The following is a 14,067-nucleotide window of genomic DNA, read 5'->3' on the forward strand; positions in this document are numbered from 1 at the left end:
TTCCCGAAGAACTATGGACTGCGCCCCCCCGGGGCCTAAACTAGGGAGGCCTTATACGTGCCTCGACGTAGGACAAAATGTATGGGCTTTCGTAGCTTGGACTCTGGCCCATTTTTTGCTACAGACCAGGAAGGATGCCTCAGATTTAAAGCTTTTTTTCCTTAAAAATCAAGTGATTGAGAAATTCCCCTAGAAAAAGTGATTGAGAAATAGCCGTACCCTTTATTATTTGTTGTGGTGATATTTTTTGCTCTTCTTCTTACTCTTGCTTGGTTTTGTTGCCTACAACGTCGTATTTTTCTTCTTTTGAAACTCTAGCAGTTGAGTATTTTTTGAAGTGGTTTAGCCGAGTGAGAGCCGCATCTCATAAAAAATAGATAGAGTTGGAGCTGGATACACTTTCTTAAGAGACGGCGTATCCAGTGAAAACCCTTGTTTAGTGCAAACTTGTAAACTTTGCTCGTATGCCATCGGATTAAACATGTGTGTTCGGAATTAAATGTGAGATTCAGATCACTTAAACATTTTTCCCAAACCCCCCTACAATTATAACATGCACTTGACGCCATAGGCAAAACAACGGAGGAAACGATTTGTCTGTTCTTCTAACCAATGATCCAATCCGCTGGCCCTGTCCATGAGGGCTCGTCTCCGCTGTTGTCCCTCGGACCTCCAACGTCACTGCCACTGCTCAATGGGGCCAATGTCGCCACCTCCAAGGTGTGTGGCTAGCGCCGCCGCCAACGCGTGGGACTGTCGCTGCCAATTTTGTTGCCTTCAACGCATGTGGCCGTGCAGCCGACACCTGGTCGCGTCGGTGGCATCCAATTCTATTCAAGTGCCATCGACCTCCAGTTCATCAATGCTCGGGTGGGGAAGATGAACAGAGGAAGGAGATTCTTAGCAAGGGATAAGAGGACGCCAAATAGGAATATGGGGTTTTATGAAAAGCGTGTTTATTTGGTTGGTCTGGATCCCACCTTTAATTCGAACCACACATGTTTGATTCGATGACCTACGAGTAAAGTTTGCATTGAACACACGTTCACTCGATACATCGCCTTCTTAAAAACATCGGTGCTTGTATGAAGGCGACTAAAACAAAATAAGAACAAATAATGTGTGTCTATCAAGAAATAACTACCACAGGTGAAATATTCGAGTGGGCAAGGAGAGTGTGCATTTTGCTCGGTTACAACTTACTCTGAAAAGACAGTATAACTACGCACCTACGCTTCCCACCTAACGGCAGTGTGTCATGCACGCTGAGTGGACACTCTCGCCACTCAGTCATGACCTTGCTGGTTTTGCAGGACAACCCAACTTACCGCATGTTGGCTCAGGTGTAATCCGCTTGTGGAGAACATTGATGTAATCCATATCTGAGTAATACAATATCCTTTTCAAAAAAAACAACAACAGGGGGATTGAGCAATCATTTTAGAAACAGAAGAGGCGAAGATGAAGATGCCTCTTGATCCAATCCTTACCCGCGCGATGCACGCTTGAATAATGTGGCAACCAAAGCTTTTGCATAGTTGCATGCTCTGTCGCGAGACTAGCTGTGCTGCGCTGCGCTTGGTGGCAGCGATTGTGACGGAGGGGGGCCACATTAATACGGAGCTATACTGTTCCATGAACTGGAAAATGCGTGCGACCTAACTGCTACAGTCGCGGTCATGGACACAGGACACTGTGCGCCGCTACAGATGTTACAGCAGCGCGGGGCATTACCACTTCAGGCCCCAGGCACGTAGTAGGGATCTCTACCAAGGAAGACAGCCAACGCCTTGGCATTGCATCAAGACATGTCTCCCGATCCCCAGCACTTCATGATTTCTGAAAGTTTATGTGTTATTGTTAACCACGAGCACAACACATAATAACGCAAAACAGACATAATCACACCACAATCACAACTATAATCTGAATGAATCTCGTTTCGGGCACAATAACAAGAGCTTTGTTATTGTTACCCGTGGTTAGTGTTGCCATAATCACAAAAAAGAATCTCATTCCGGCCACACCACATGGATGAAGTGCACACATTTCCTCCGTCGTACAGGCAGACAGGCAGACAGACAGATGCGATGCCAATAAAACGGCGCAACCACTCCGACGACCATTCCAGCTGCTAGCTACCACACCACCAATGATAACGCAAAACAGAGGCGTCGAATCCAACCAGTTCGCAATCCACACACACCCACCCACCGGTGGTCTCAACGGCGCGTAGTCTCGTCCCGATCGAGCCATTGGATTGTCAAATAACGCATCTTGTAGACAGACGTATGGGCCACCGGCCGCTACCTAGCAAGTTGAGACGGCCCCTGGTCCGAACTTGGCGAACTCCCGACTGTCCAGAGGCCATGCATGCATGCATGCATGCGGCCGGGCTGCTGCCTGCCACCCCCGGAGCAGCGCAGGCTGTCCTCATCAATGGCAGCAACGACGGGGGCGTCGGGTCCAGTCTGCAGACAAGTAGTATGGACTGGAACAGCCTGCGCGGCGGAGCCCATGGCAACAGAGCTCCAACAGCTAGCGACATGCCGCTCCTGCCCGGCCCGGCGCGCGCCACTGCTTTTTGCAAACGGGGCAGCAAAGGTGCAACGCGCGCCCTCCTCTGTTCGCCTGCTCGCTTGGCTTTTCTTTTCAGTCTTTGCACTGCCCTACCCTGTGGCTGTGGCCACGAGGACGCATTGTCTGCCGCACCGAAGCAAGTTTTCCACAGTTTTTGATGATGGCCCAGCTGCTAAAAAGCTCACGGCGTGCCAAAGGCAGCCCACGGCTCGGATGTCATTGTCGCCACTTACCACCGATGCCATCGATCCTTGCCTTCTAATCCATCTTCTACGCTGATCACGGACCTCTCACCCAACCACGATTGTTACTTCTCCCCACCTGCTACACTATCTACCGATCGCTAGCTATGTGCGTAATCTACACTTGCTTTATTTCGTGCTATCTTGTTGGGTTCGCCAGATGAGATTAGTGCTGATGTATACAGAGTCCTAATCCATACTTTTGGTTAGGCACTTTCTCTGACCTACTCGATCATTCACACCCCACACATGTATGTCTTTTGCAGATCTCGTCTGTGTGGCCCAACCCCTCGTCTTTTTGCAGCTTGGCACTGCAAAGTGCAATTTTTGTTTCGTAACTCCACGGCTTCAGCCGGTGGTCCAAGAGGCAGACCTTTCTTTTTTTTTTAGAAACGGGCAGGTGGGGCTGCCTTTCATTGGAAGAAGGAGAACAAAAGAAACAGTACAGGTACAAATGCTCGAGCAGAGCAAAGAAAAGAAACAGAAAGAACAAGGAAGAAAGTGGACGAGGTCCTCTGAGCACCGGCAGAGCCTATTCTCGCAGCATCATGTTGCACCACGGGATAGCGCCCAGGCGGAGATGGACTCAGCGGGCTTTGCATGAAGTGTTCCAGCGAAAGGTCGGTATTTCTGAAAATTCGGCGGTTTCGCTCCCGCCAAATATCCCAGAGGACCAAGAGGGCCGTAGATTTAGCCCGGCTCGCCTCTTGACAGAACCAGTCAAAAGGGGAGCTCGCCGGGAGCCAGTTCCGCGGCTGGAGGGCCGGCAGACCATAGTGACGCCCGATGCGATCCCAAACTGCCAGCGACCAGGGGCACTCGTAGCAGAGGTGATCCGCCGTCTCCAGATTGCGCCTGCAAAGCTGACAGAAGTAAGAATTAGGCCACCCCCTGGCCAGAAGAACATCGGCAGTGAGAACCCTTCTCCTTGCGAGAAGCCAGAGGAAGAAACGGGAGTTAGAGGGGGCCTTAGGTCTGTTTGTTGGGCTCCAAAGAGCTGCTCCAACAGCTTCCACGTCCTAGAAGCTGGAGCCCAAATAAACACCAAATTTGAGGCCGGATTCTTGTAGCCGCTTCCGTGGAGCGTTCCATCCAAATGCACTACGAGTGAGAAGCTGGGAAATGGTTACTTCCCGCAGCAGCTGCCGCTCCAAATCGGCAATTGTACCGAAATACCCTCCCACCAATTCACATATTATGTACCAAATGCCACAAAACGTTTCACCATCTATTTTTCTCTCCAGCCACATCCGGACTCCCGAGCAGAACGCCGGTCAAAATATCTCGCCTCTCATGTGCGATGGTGAAGTGGTAAACTAGGGTTCAAAACCTTCACTCATCGGCGCCGCCTCCGACAGGTCTCCCTCGCCGCCGCCGCCGCCGGCCGACCTCCTGCTCCCGATGGCCCTGACTCCCCCAGCCCTTGCTCCTCTGTCCTCGACGCCTGCGCCACCAGTCCCTGCCCGAGGCGCAGAGCAGCGGCCGGCGCGGCGACACGCGGGCGGAGCAGCGGCCCGGAGCGGCGGCGCGCGGCAGAGCAGGGGCGGGCGCACGTGGACGGACCGGAGCGAGCAGGCTGGCTCGGGGCCGCTTCCCGAGGTCCCGCCTACCCCTTCTTGAAGCTCCTACCTGTAGCCGCCACCCGCTTGTTCCTTCTTCCTTGCTTTTGCAAATCCTTGTGTGATTTATTTTGGTTCTCACCCAATCCTTGTAATTATTCTTGGTTTCATTCGGGTTGGCTTGGGTTGGGTTTGTACTTTGTACGATGTCAGCATACCTGTTCTTCGGGTTGGGTTGTACAGTAGCAAAGCTGCACAGATCCCAGAATACCTGATCGATGATGTGGCTTGTAGCACTAGATAGGATGCTTGCTAATCGAGGTTCAGTGTACATGTGTTTGTATTTTGTCCAAATTCTCACTGTTCTTTGATGTATACTTGTTTAGATGGAACCTGTAATACAAAATAGTGATTCATATCATTACCATTTTTCTAGATGTGATGCTATTGCATTGTCACGATGACCATAAATTGATAATATATTACTTATTTTATTTATTGCAGTATGTATACATTGTATAATGGAGTGAAAAGTTGATATTTGCAGAAAAAAAAACTCTTAAATCGGTAATTTATATTTAAAACGGTACAATTAGCACTAAAATCCAATTTACAGAACTATAGGTCATTCAGGTCATTTCAGCACATTTCACTTGCAGCTGCAGTTGCACCAGCCGCCGAAACAAACAGATATTAGACAGCTCCAACCTTACAGCCGCAGCTAGGAGCCGTAGCTGATTCTTAAATCTACAGCCGTAGGATCTGCAGCTGTGAAGTTTCAGCCCAAACAGACACAACCTTAATGTCCCAAATGTCAGCTTTGAAGGAGGAGTGAGCTGCGCCCTTGAACTGCAGGTGGTAGGCAGAGGAGGCCGAGTAGCAGCCGTGGGCGGAAAAACGCCACCTGAAGGAGTCGTCGCCCTCCGAAAGGGACACGGAGCGCACACGGCCCCAAAGCTCCACAAATTCGTGCAGATTTTCCGCCATAACCTTGCCCCGAAGGTCTTGAATCCGCTTGCCCTGCTGCAGCGCCTCTGCAACCGACCTGTTCTTACATGAGGCAAGCTTGTAGAGGGAGGGCATGGCGATACGAGGCGACGCACCACACCAGCTGTCATGCCAAAAAAGAGCAGAGGTACCCTTACCCAAGGAAGTGGACGTTGCCAGAGCAAAGAGGTCGTGGTCCACCTCGGAAAGCCAGCAGACCAATCCAAGGCTTATCCAGGCTGACCCGCTCATGCCACAGCCAGCGAAGACGTAGGGCACGACCAAAAGCAACAAGGTCGTGGATGCCAAGCCCACCCAACCGTTGTGGCCTGCACACGACACGCCAGGCCACCTTGCACTGGCCACCCGAGGCCGCCGTGTTAGCCGCCCAAAGCCAACCCCTTCTGATCTTGTCACAATCCTTAACGAACCAGGCCGGGAGGTGGTGAGCAGAGAGCGTATAAACCGGAATCGCCGAAAGGACAGCACGCAGGAGGACGAGCCGGCCGGCAGCCGAGAAGAAACCGCTCTTCCACAAGGAAAGACGATTGGCCATCTTGTCGAGGAGCGGCTGGAGCTCGTTTTTCTTCTTCTGCGAATCGAGCGAGGCATTCCCAGGTAGGGACAGGGAAGCTCCATCACCGGAATAGTCAGCGGCGAGAGGATCTGAGGAAGGTCAACATCAGAACACCTAATCGGGATAGCCGCACTCTTGGAGAAGTTAACCTGAAGTCCCGAGGCCCGGCCAAAAGTATCCAAGATGCGCCGGAGAGTCATCATGTCGTTCAACACCGGCCGGATAAAGATTGCAGCGTCGTCGGCATAGAGCGAGGTGCGGATGCAAGGAAGTCTTCCCAGGAGGGAGGAGAGGCCGCCCTCCTCAGCAGCCCGGCCAATGAGACGTTGGAGGGATGAAGAGGAAAGGCGACAAATGGTCACCTTGCTGAAGACCACGTCGGTGGAAGATGGACGGCCCGGCAGCCCATTCAGTAGGACACGAGAGGAAGAAGTGGAAAGAAGGATGGCAATCCGGTCCCTCCATTTCTGACTGAATCCTCGACCCGAAGCATATCCAGCAGGTAAGTCCGTGACTCAAATCTTTGACTGCATCCCCGAGAAATCCTCTCTTCAGAAGCCATCATGATCAATCATGAAGTAAGCAGACGCTATAACGATCTATTTATTCACCATTTTATCCCGTTCGAGTTGATGCTGATTGAAAAGTTTTTACGGCTTTCAGTTCAAAAAAAGAGTCTTACGGCGACTTTTCAATTCCTGCTTCAGAAATTGTATCATTTTGTTACGAAATTTCTGCATGACAGGAACTGCTCCAGAAGTCCAGAACAGCGATAAGTTCATCTTCCTTGCATAAAGCTCATGACCAAAAAATTATTCCAAAAAGGCTCCCTAGAACATTAAGCATTCTAGCATCAACAGCATACAAGAAAAACACCAGAACTGGAGTTTTGGGTTGCTCCTTCTACATTGGGCAGCAGCAGCAATGCAGCATCGACCATCCGGCGCCATAGACTTTAATCTCACGAACATCATCTCACCATCATACAAGCATAAACATAAGTTAAATCCGAACCAAAATGCAGTAAACAATGGAGCAACTGATGGAGGGGCACGGAGCTGGAGCTAGCGAGCCGTGCTAGCTCGCTCCCATCGCGAAGAGACTATGCCACACATTACCACCTTCACTTGTTACCCTTCTTCTTCCACAGGTCGCCGAGCATGCGGATGCCAGCGCCCTTCCGCCTGCTGCCGAACCCCTCGTCGTCGCCATCGTCGGGCATCGTCGCGGGGGAGCCCCACCCGTTTCCGTTGCCGTGGTGGCCGACGAGATGGGCATCTCCGCCGATCACGGCGGCGGCCGCCTCGGCCGCTTTGCGCCACTGCTCGGTCTGCACCCGGAGGCGCCGCATCTCGGCTTCCAGCGCCTCGCGCGCGGCCTCGGACGCCCTCAGCTGCTCGCCCAGCCGGCCCTCTCGCGCCGCGTGCTCCTTTAGGTCCTGCTCGATGAGGAAAGCTCTCGCCTCGGCCTCCTCCTCGGCCCTCTTCGCCGTCTCCGCGGCCTGCTTCCTCAGCTCCGCATTGTCGGCTGTGAGGGCGGCGACTTCCATGTCCTTGGCCATCAGCTGGGCCTTCAGCTCTACAACCTCCGGGTTCTCCTTTTCGACGACAATGGCCGCAGCAGAGGCATTGCTATCTTCCTCCTCAATCATCGTCTTGGTCTCCTCCACCTCCACTTCCTCCTTCTCGGCAATCATTGCCGCCGCCTTGTCTCCACAGCTCACCTCTTCGCCGTCCTCGGCGACGACCACGCTGCTCTGGTTCTCCTTGTCGCCCGACTCGGTCCGGACGACCTCAAACACGTCGGTCGCAGGGGAGTTGATGCCGCTCTCCTCCTCATCATCATCCGTCGCCGGTTCAACCACCTTCAGCTGCTCGGTCTTCTTCTCGCCCTCGACCGCCGCAGGAGTGGTGGGACAGGAAGGAGACGCCGCGGGGCTCCCTTTGGCGCTGCCGACGTGCTTCTTGGCCTCCTCGAGCGCGACCTGCGCGTCCTTCTTGGCAGCCTCGGCGGACGCGAGCTGCTCCCGCAGCTTCTTCAGCTCGTCCTGCACCTTCCCCAGCTTCGTCTCCAGCTCCGCCACCCGCGGCCCCACGCGCTTCTTCTGCAGATCGCGCCGCCGACACACGCAAGAGTGAGCTCCACGCGCTCCTTGACCTTACACCCCAAAAAAAGAAGAGAGAGAAAATAATCCATGAACGACGCCAGGTACTTACCTCGTGCAGCGGGCTGCGCGGCGAGGGTCGGTCCGCCATCTTGGGGCTGCTCCGGTCGACGACGGGGCGGTGGTGCGCGCCATTCGCCTCCGAGAGGGCCGTCGTCTTGAGGTGCAGCGGCGCGCGCGGCGACGCCCCTCTTTGCGGCAGCTCGGACCCCCTGGAGATTAAATGCGCACCAAAACGGCATTAGGAACGAACGAATCCAAGAAACATAGAACGGAACTTTGGCTGCTTCGATCGATGTCGGCACGCACCTGGATCTCGGCATGCCCGGCGGCGCTTCCTGCAGTGTCCGTCCGGCCTCCGCTGGCAGCGGGAGCGTCTGCAGCGCGCGTCGGTCGTCCTAGGATTAGAAGAGCACGAACGAGAGGGCCGGGGCGCCTAGCAGCGAGTGGAAAAGCCAGCCGGTAGTAGCTAGCGGCACAGCGGCGCAAGGGAAAAAGAGTCCACCGCCACTCCACTCTCTCGTGGAAAACGGGATTAATAAATGGAGGCGCGACTGCGGATACGAGAGAGCGAGAGAGCCAGAGAGGGCACCGGCTTTCCGTGAGGCGACCGGACCGGTGATTCAAATTTGAAATCACTGGAGGCTCGAGCAACCCGAGCGCCGGTGCCACGGGACGCACGCAGACCCACCCCCAACCGAACGTTGCTCCTACTCGGGAAAAGCAAAGGTCCAAACAGAGCCCGGCTTGGTTTTTGGACTTTGGTTGGTGGCGCACCGGTTCCTCAATTCCTCTGGACTTCTGGAGTAAATGAAGGTAGCGCGTGCCGGATGAGGCCGTGTGCGCGCGCACCTGGATTAAAACGCCACCGGAGTGAAATGACACCTCTCTTTTCGATTTTTGCGTTGGGTTTGGGGCGGGACCTTACCAACTTGTTTGAGCCGTTGCCGTGCCCCACATGGTGCGGCAACTTGCAAAAAAGCTCAGCTCAGCTCACTGCACTGCTGCGCTTTGCTTGTACGTGACAGAGATGCCCTTTTTTCAGTGACTGTTTGGCTGCTTGAGAAAGTGCCAAGGGAGAAATAGTGTGTGGAACTACAGCGTAGTACCGGAGATGTATGCCGGATCGAGTCCGGACCATACTCGACCAACGATCGAGTCTTAGGCATTTGACTTTGTTCTCGAGGCGAGTTCTGGACCGAGAAACATGTAATTTAAGACGGAGTGATGTTTACTCCGCTTCTGATGCCCCGCTTTGAAGCAAATCGGCGGCAATCAAATGGCCATGATTTTACCCCATCTGTAAGCTGCACGTGCTCCAGGTTTAGCCACTCGCCCACTCCTACTTTGCTCACTTTTGCAGCGAGCAGTTTGTACGCACCTTTTGAAGCAACCGGAGTCAGACTAAAGTACAGTATGTGGTTCTGAAGAATGTTTTCTACTACCCAATCCCATATTTATCGTGTTGTAGCCTTTCCATTTGCAATTCTCCTACCGCTCCACAAATTTGCTTGATTTTTCTTTTCTTTTGACGTGTACAACTCTACATTGTTTAAGCTAGGCAAACCGACAAGATACTAAAAGAGTTAAGTAGAGGATCGTATGAGTAATGCAGTAGGAGGAAAGCTAGTACGTAATGGAGACAAATAAGGGAATTTGGAAAGCACAATCAAATGTGTAGGAGCTGGGAATCAATGTAGCAGGAAGAGAAGGCAATCGCCTGGGTCCCGTTAGCAATAAAGTATACAGTGTATATATTTTTATCATAATGTAAGTTCGTTGTTAAGCGGTATGCGAGGGAAGTTGGATTATCAAGCATATACGGTGTACGGTGTTTAGTACTCTTCCGTAATTAACAAATTACACGTAAAAAGTTTCTAGTTTTATTCTAAGTAAAAAAAATAAACTTTGACCAAGTGAATAGAGAAATCTATCAACATCTATGACTCAAAACTAGTGCCATTAAACCTATCGTGGTTTGTATTTTCATATATGTATGTTATATGCAGATGTATTTTTTTTTATAAACTAGCATGATGGCCCGTGCGAAATGCGCGGGCTAGACCTGATGATCATTGTTGTATTATTTATTTTGTACGTGTGTTGTTGACGCTTTTTTTTCTTTGTACCTCTTTTGATCCCCGCCATACCATATACTCCCTCGATTAGGGTTTATAAGGCCCGCGTAGGATTTTATGTGAAACTTTGGGAAACATTACTTTCATAATACGACGTTATTGCGATACAAAAGAGAGAGATCGTTGTATTAGTATTGAAAAACTCTAGTATAACGCGTATATACACACACATGTTTTTTACAATTTTTCGTCATAGTTCGGTGCAAAATTCAATGCATGCCTTATAAATCAGGATGGAGGGGGTATAATTCAGTGATATTGGATTTTGTCCCATACGTATCTAGTCATCGTATTTGTAATTTTAAAATCGAACACATGAGATTTGTATACCTAAAAGAAACTCCAGTTGATTCCCTAAATTTAAGCCCAGAAATTCCTATATGGGGATCCCGTATAAAACATTACTTCCATAAATTTGTGTTTGCTGCAGCAGACTCACTATCTCACTTCCTATATTTCATTCTTTTAGTATTTCTTTCAACCGCTTTCCTAAACTTTCTTGTTTCAAACTTATTCATATAATTTAAATTCATATATCTTAATCGAATTACTTTATTTTATAGCACTTAAATAAACTATATAATGCGGAGTATTATAATGATTATAATCTAATTAACATAGTTTTTTAATTAGCGGTGTGTCTTTTACAAACTATTCTACACAAGCGTATTATCCACGTGAATTAGCAAAATAGCAGGAAAAACACATATGTCAAACTGCATGTACGTCTCTACTACTATTTGAATTGCTCTCCCCTTGATCTCTACATGAAGAAGGATCCACATGCAGCAACGGATGTTCCCCTTTTCTCCTTCTCTGTTCCCTTTTTCTCATTCTCTCTCTGTTCCGTTCCACGTACAGGATGAGGCTCACCCGATGCCCAAAATTGACCGCCGCCGCCGCCACCGGCAAGGTCGTCGGCCGCCTCTCTCCATGCCCACCGATGTCTCTCCCATCCCCAACACTGCTGCCAACCGACTGCCTCAACCAACGCCGCCGCATCATTCGTTGCCGCTGCGCCAGCCTCGACGCCACTCGACCACTACCTTCCCCATCTCCTGTTCAGCAGCTCGACGGCTACTCGCCTAGATCCGGCGGCGCCCCACTGCTTCCTGCTGCTAGTTTGGCGCACCAGCTCCACCAGCGGTTTGTTCGGTTTGTTCTGAGGAAGCCAAAAGAGAAGTTAAAGTGACATATTTGGACCCGGTGTTTCCAGGTTTAGCCGAACGTAACATCAAAAGACCGATTTGTAGGACGTAACATCAAACGAACAATTTGTAGGACTGGTAGCGGGAGGCTTTGACTGAGTCAGCTAACGTTTCTTCAGTAAAAAAAATAAAAAATGGAAAAAATAAAAAATCATGTTCATATTTTGATTTCGGGAGTAAAATTCTTGGAAATTTTTGAAAAAATCACCAAAAGTTATAACTGTTATCTTTGGCATACTGGTAAAATTTCAAAGCATCTCAGCTAAGGATTAATGAGAAAATGTGGTGGTCAACTCGGTCAAAACCATTCATGTATGCGAAAACCATCTTTTGCCTATATCAGAGGGTAGCTTTTTTTTTGACGAAAATCAAGGGGTAATTTAATGGTATGAATAGTTGGAGTTGTGTTCTAACCGGTATTGGAGTTCAAAAAAGTAATTTAAACTCCGTGGTTAGTTCAGGTTGTAGTATGAACTTATTTCTCTAATTTTAAGTTCACAACACGTTGGTTGGTCAGTGTTTGCATCAAACCAATTGATTGTTTTAGGTGATATTAATTGTGTATCTGGAATTAAAGTCCAGATCACGTGTTAGACGATGGTTCTTACCTAAGGTGACTGTCTGACTCATGCGTCATATATAAATCACATATATGCTCAAAAACTAAAATTCACAAGCCGAATTGGCTGTTCACTTGATTGCACCGATAAATCACGTGTACACCAAGATATATTAGTAGGTTATTTTTTCTTGAAAATCATCATGTGTGATTAAAGTTTTACGTGATTATGCTATCGATACCCTTACTCCCTCCGTCCAACAAAAGATGTCTGAAGTTTGTCAAAGTTTGGATGTATTTAAACATGACTTAGTGTATATATGCATTGAAATTTAGTCAAAGTTGAGACATCCTTTCTTGGATGGAGAAAGTATTAAAATTTAGATCGTGAGATAGAAGTTTAGTTCTTAATTTTACAGCGATATTTGATTGGTAAGTGACTTTTCATTTGCTATTTAGCGAGCCCCTCGTATGTACGGTGTAAGAGGTTCAGCCAACGTAACAACCAAGTTATGTTCCGGTGTTTAGTTAGCTTGATGCCCTGCCTAGCCTAGCTAGGGAGGGACCAAGGTGATGAGGACATTCCACCTACAGATACAACCACTGCACCTGCGGCTACACCATTACAAGAACCAATTGCTCGTGCGCGTGCACGTCAATTAAATTATCATGTACCTTCATTTCTTGGTACCATGGGTGATCTAGCAGGGCGCATCACAAGGGCTATGATCTATCAAGTCGTACGGTAGCTTAGAGCGTGTCCGGACAAATTGGTTGTGTCGTCTGCTTCTCAAAACGGCATGTGCGCCCGACGCAGAATGTAGCATCGAAAGAAAGATTTCTAGACTCTTAGATTTCAAATCCAACAGCCAGAATAATTGGGATGATGTGGATCAACATGGAGCCTCCCCTCGGGTAGCACTCATATTTCTTTTAGTATATAATAATAATAGATACTCCTTGCATCCATATTAAGTGCCAAAATATTAAATGTATCTAGACGTAGTTTACAGATAGGTCTATATTTAGACAAATTTGAGTCGCTTAATATGAGACGGAGTAAGTAGATAAATAGATAGATAATAGATTTCGAAGATCCAGCGCAATGGGTAACAATTTTAAACACTTGCTATACGCTACAAAATAATTCACCAAAAGCTGAAATTTTGGATTGCATGAATGGGGTAGCACTTTATCAATTGTTCAAACGTGCAGCCCAGAAAGGTACGTGCCTTCTCGCCAGAGGATCTATGGGACACGATGGACGTGAATCGTTTGTGTTGTTGAAACTTAGATGAAGATGGCTTCTTCTCCTCGCCGTGGTTCTCCCTGCTGAAGGATGAAGGATGGCGACACATTTGTTTTCACGTGGTGTTGATCTCATGTTAATCGATTTTGGATCTCCACGGAACGTACGTACACCAAGAATATAAATAAGATATATCCGTTTCATGGCGGGGCTCTGGTCGGGCTTCCCACTTAGGTTCATCTCAAGTTTCCTCTCATCCGCTGTGGGTTGATGGTGGTTGTGGGTGAAAGGCTTGCACGGACGATGTCCGTGCCAGCGATGATGGCATCCTTGACGTCGTTTTTCTAGAAGGCGTCTGAAAGATCGGTATGGTCGACTAGAGGGGGGGTGAATAGGCGACTAACAAATTTTACTTTTTCTTTTCACTTTTATGGGATACAAGCATCAATACATGGGTTCACTAAAACGTCTAAATGATGAACACCCCTAGTATGATGCAAAAGCCGAAGCACGAGCACAAGTAATAGATAATCAATTGAAACTTGCTTGATAGCCGAAGCACAAGATAAATAATTAAGCTTTGCAAGTAAGTAAAGAGGCAAGAATGATACCATACGGGGAGACGAAGATTTCACCGGAGTTCCAACTATTGGGGTCGGTGTACGTCTCCGTTTGGAGGAGTGCTCTACCACAAAGGTAGATGCGCCACAAAGGCTCACTCTATTCTCTAACTCACCACACCACAAAGGTGAGGTGAGTTCCACTAGTGGCTTCCTTGAGGACGAACGCCGAACCCTTACAAAC

General features: G+C 49.1%; 1 protein-coding gene across 1 annotated transcript; it reads right to left on the bottom strand.

Annotated features, from left to right (window-relative positions):
• Positions 1-6,709: 6,709 nt before the first annotated feature.
• Positions 6,710-8,895, bottom strand: LOC100846608 (interactor of constitutive active ROPs 4). Its single transcript, XM_003569799.4, has 3 exons — positions 8,419-8,895; positions 8,162-8,321; positions 6,710-8,049 (listed from the first exon to the last, which is right to left on the bottom strand). The coding sequence occupies exons 1-3, from the start codon at positions 8,430-8,432 to the stop codon at positions 7,069-7,071; spliced, it is 1,155 nt and encodes a 384-aa protein (XP_003569847.1). The 5' UTR covers positions 8,433-8,895; the 3' UTR covers positions 6,710-7,068.
• Positions 8,896-14,067: the final 5,172 nt, after the last annotated feature.

Source organism: Brachypodium distachyon, chromosome 2 (assembly GCF_000005505.3).
Source record: "Brachypodium distachyon strain Bd21 chromosome 2, Brachypodium_distachyon_v3.0, whole genome shotgun sequence".
Lineage (NCBI taxonomy): Eukaryota > Viridiplantae > Streptophyta > Magnoliopsida > Poales > Poaceae > Brachypodium > Brachypodium distachyon.

Bases quoted from the DNA above. Each gene is read 5' to 3' on its own strand.
- LOC100846608 (XM_003569799.4), bottom strand. The intron at 8,050-8,161 runs GTAAGTACCTGG...CGCGATCTGCAG, and splicing joins CGCGCAGCCCGCTGCACGAG to AAGAAGCGCGTGGGGCCGCG.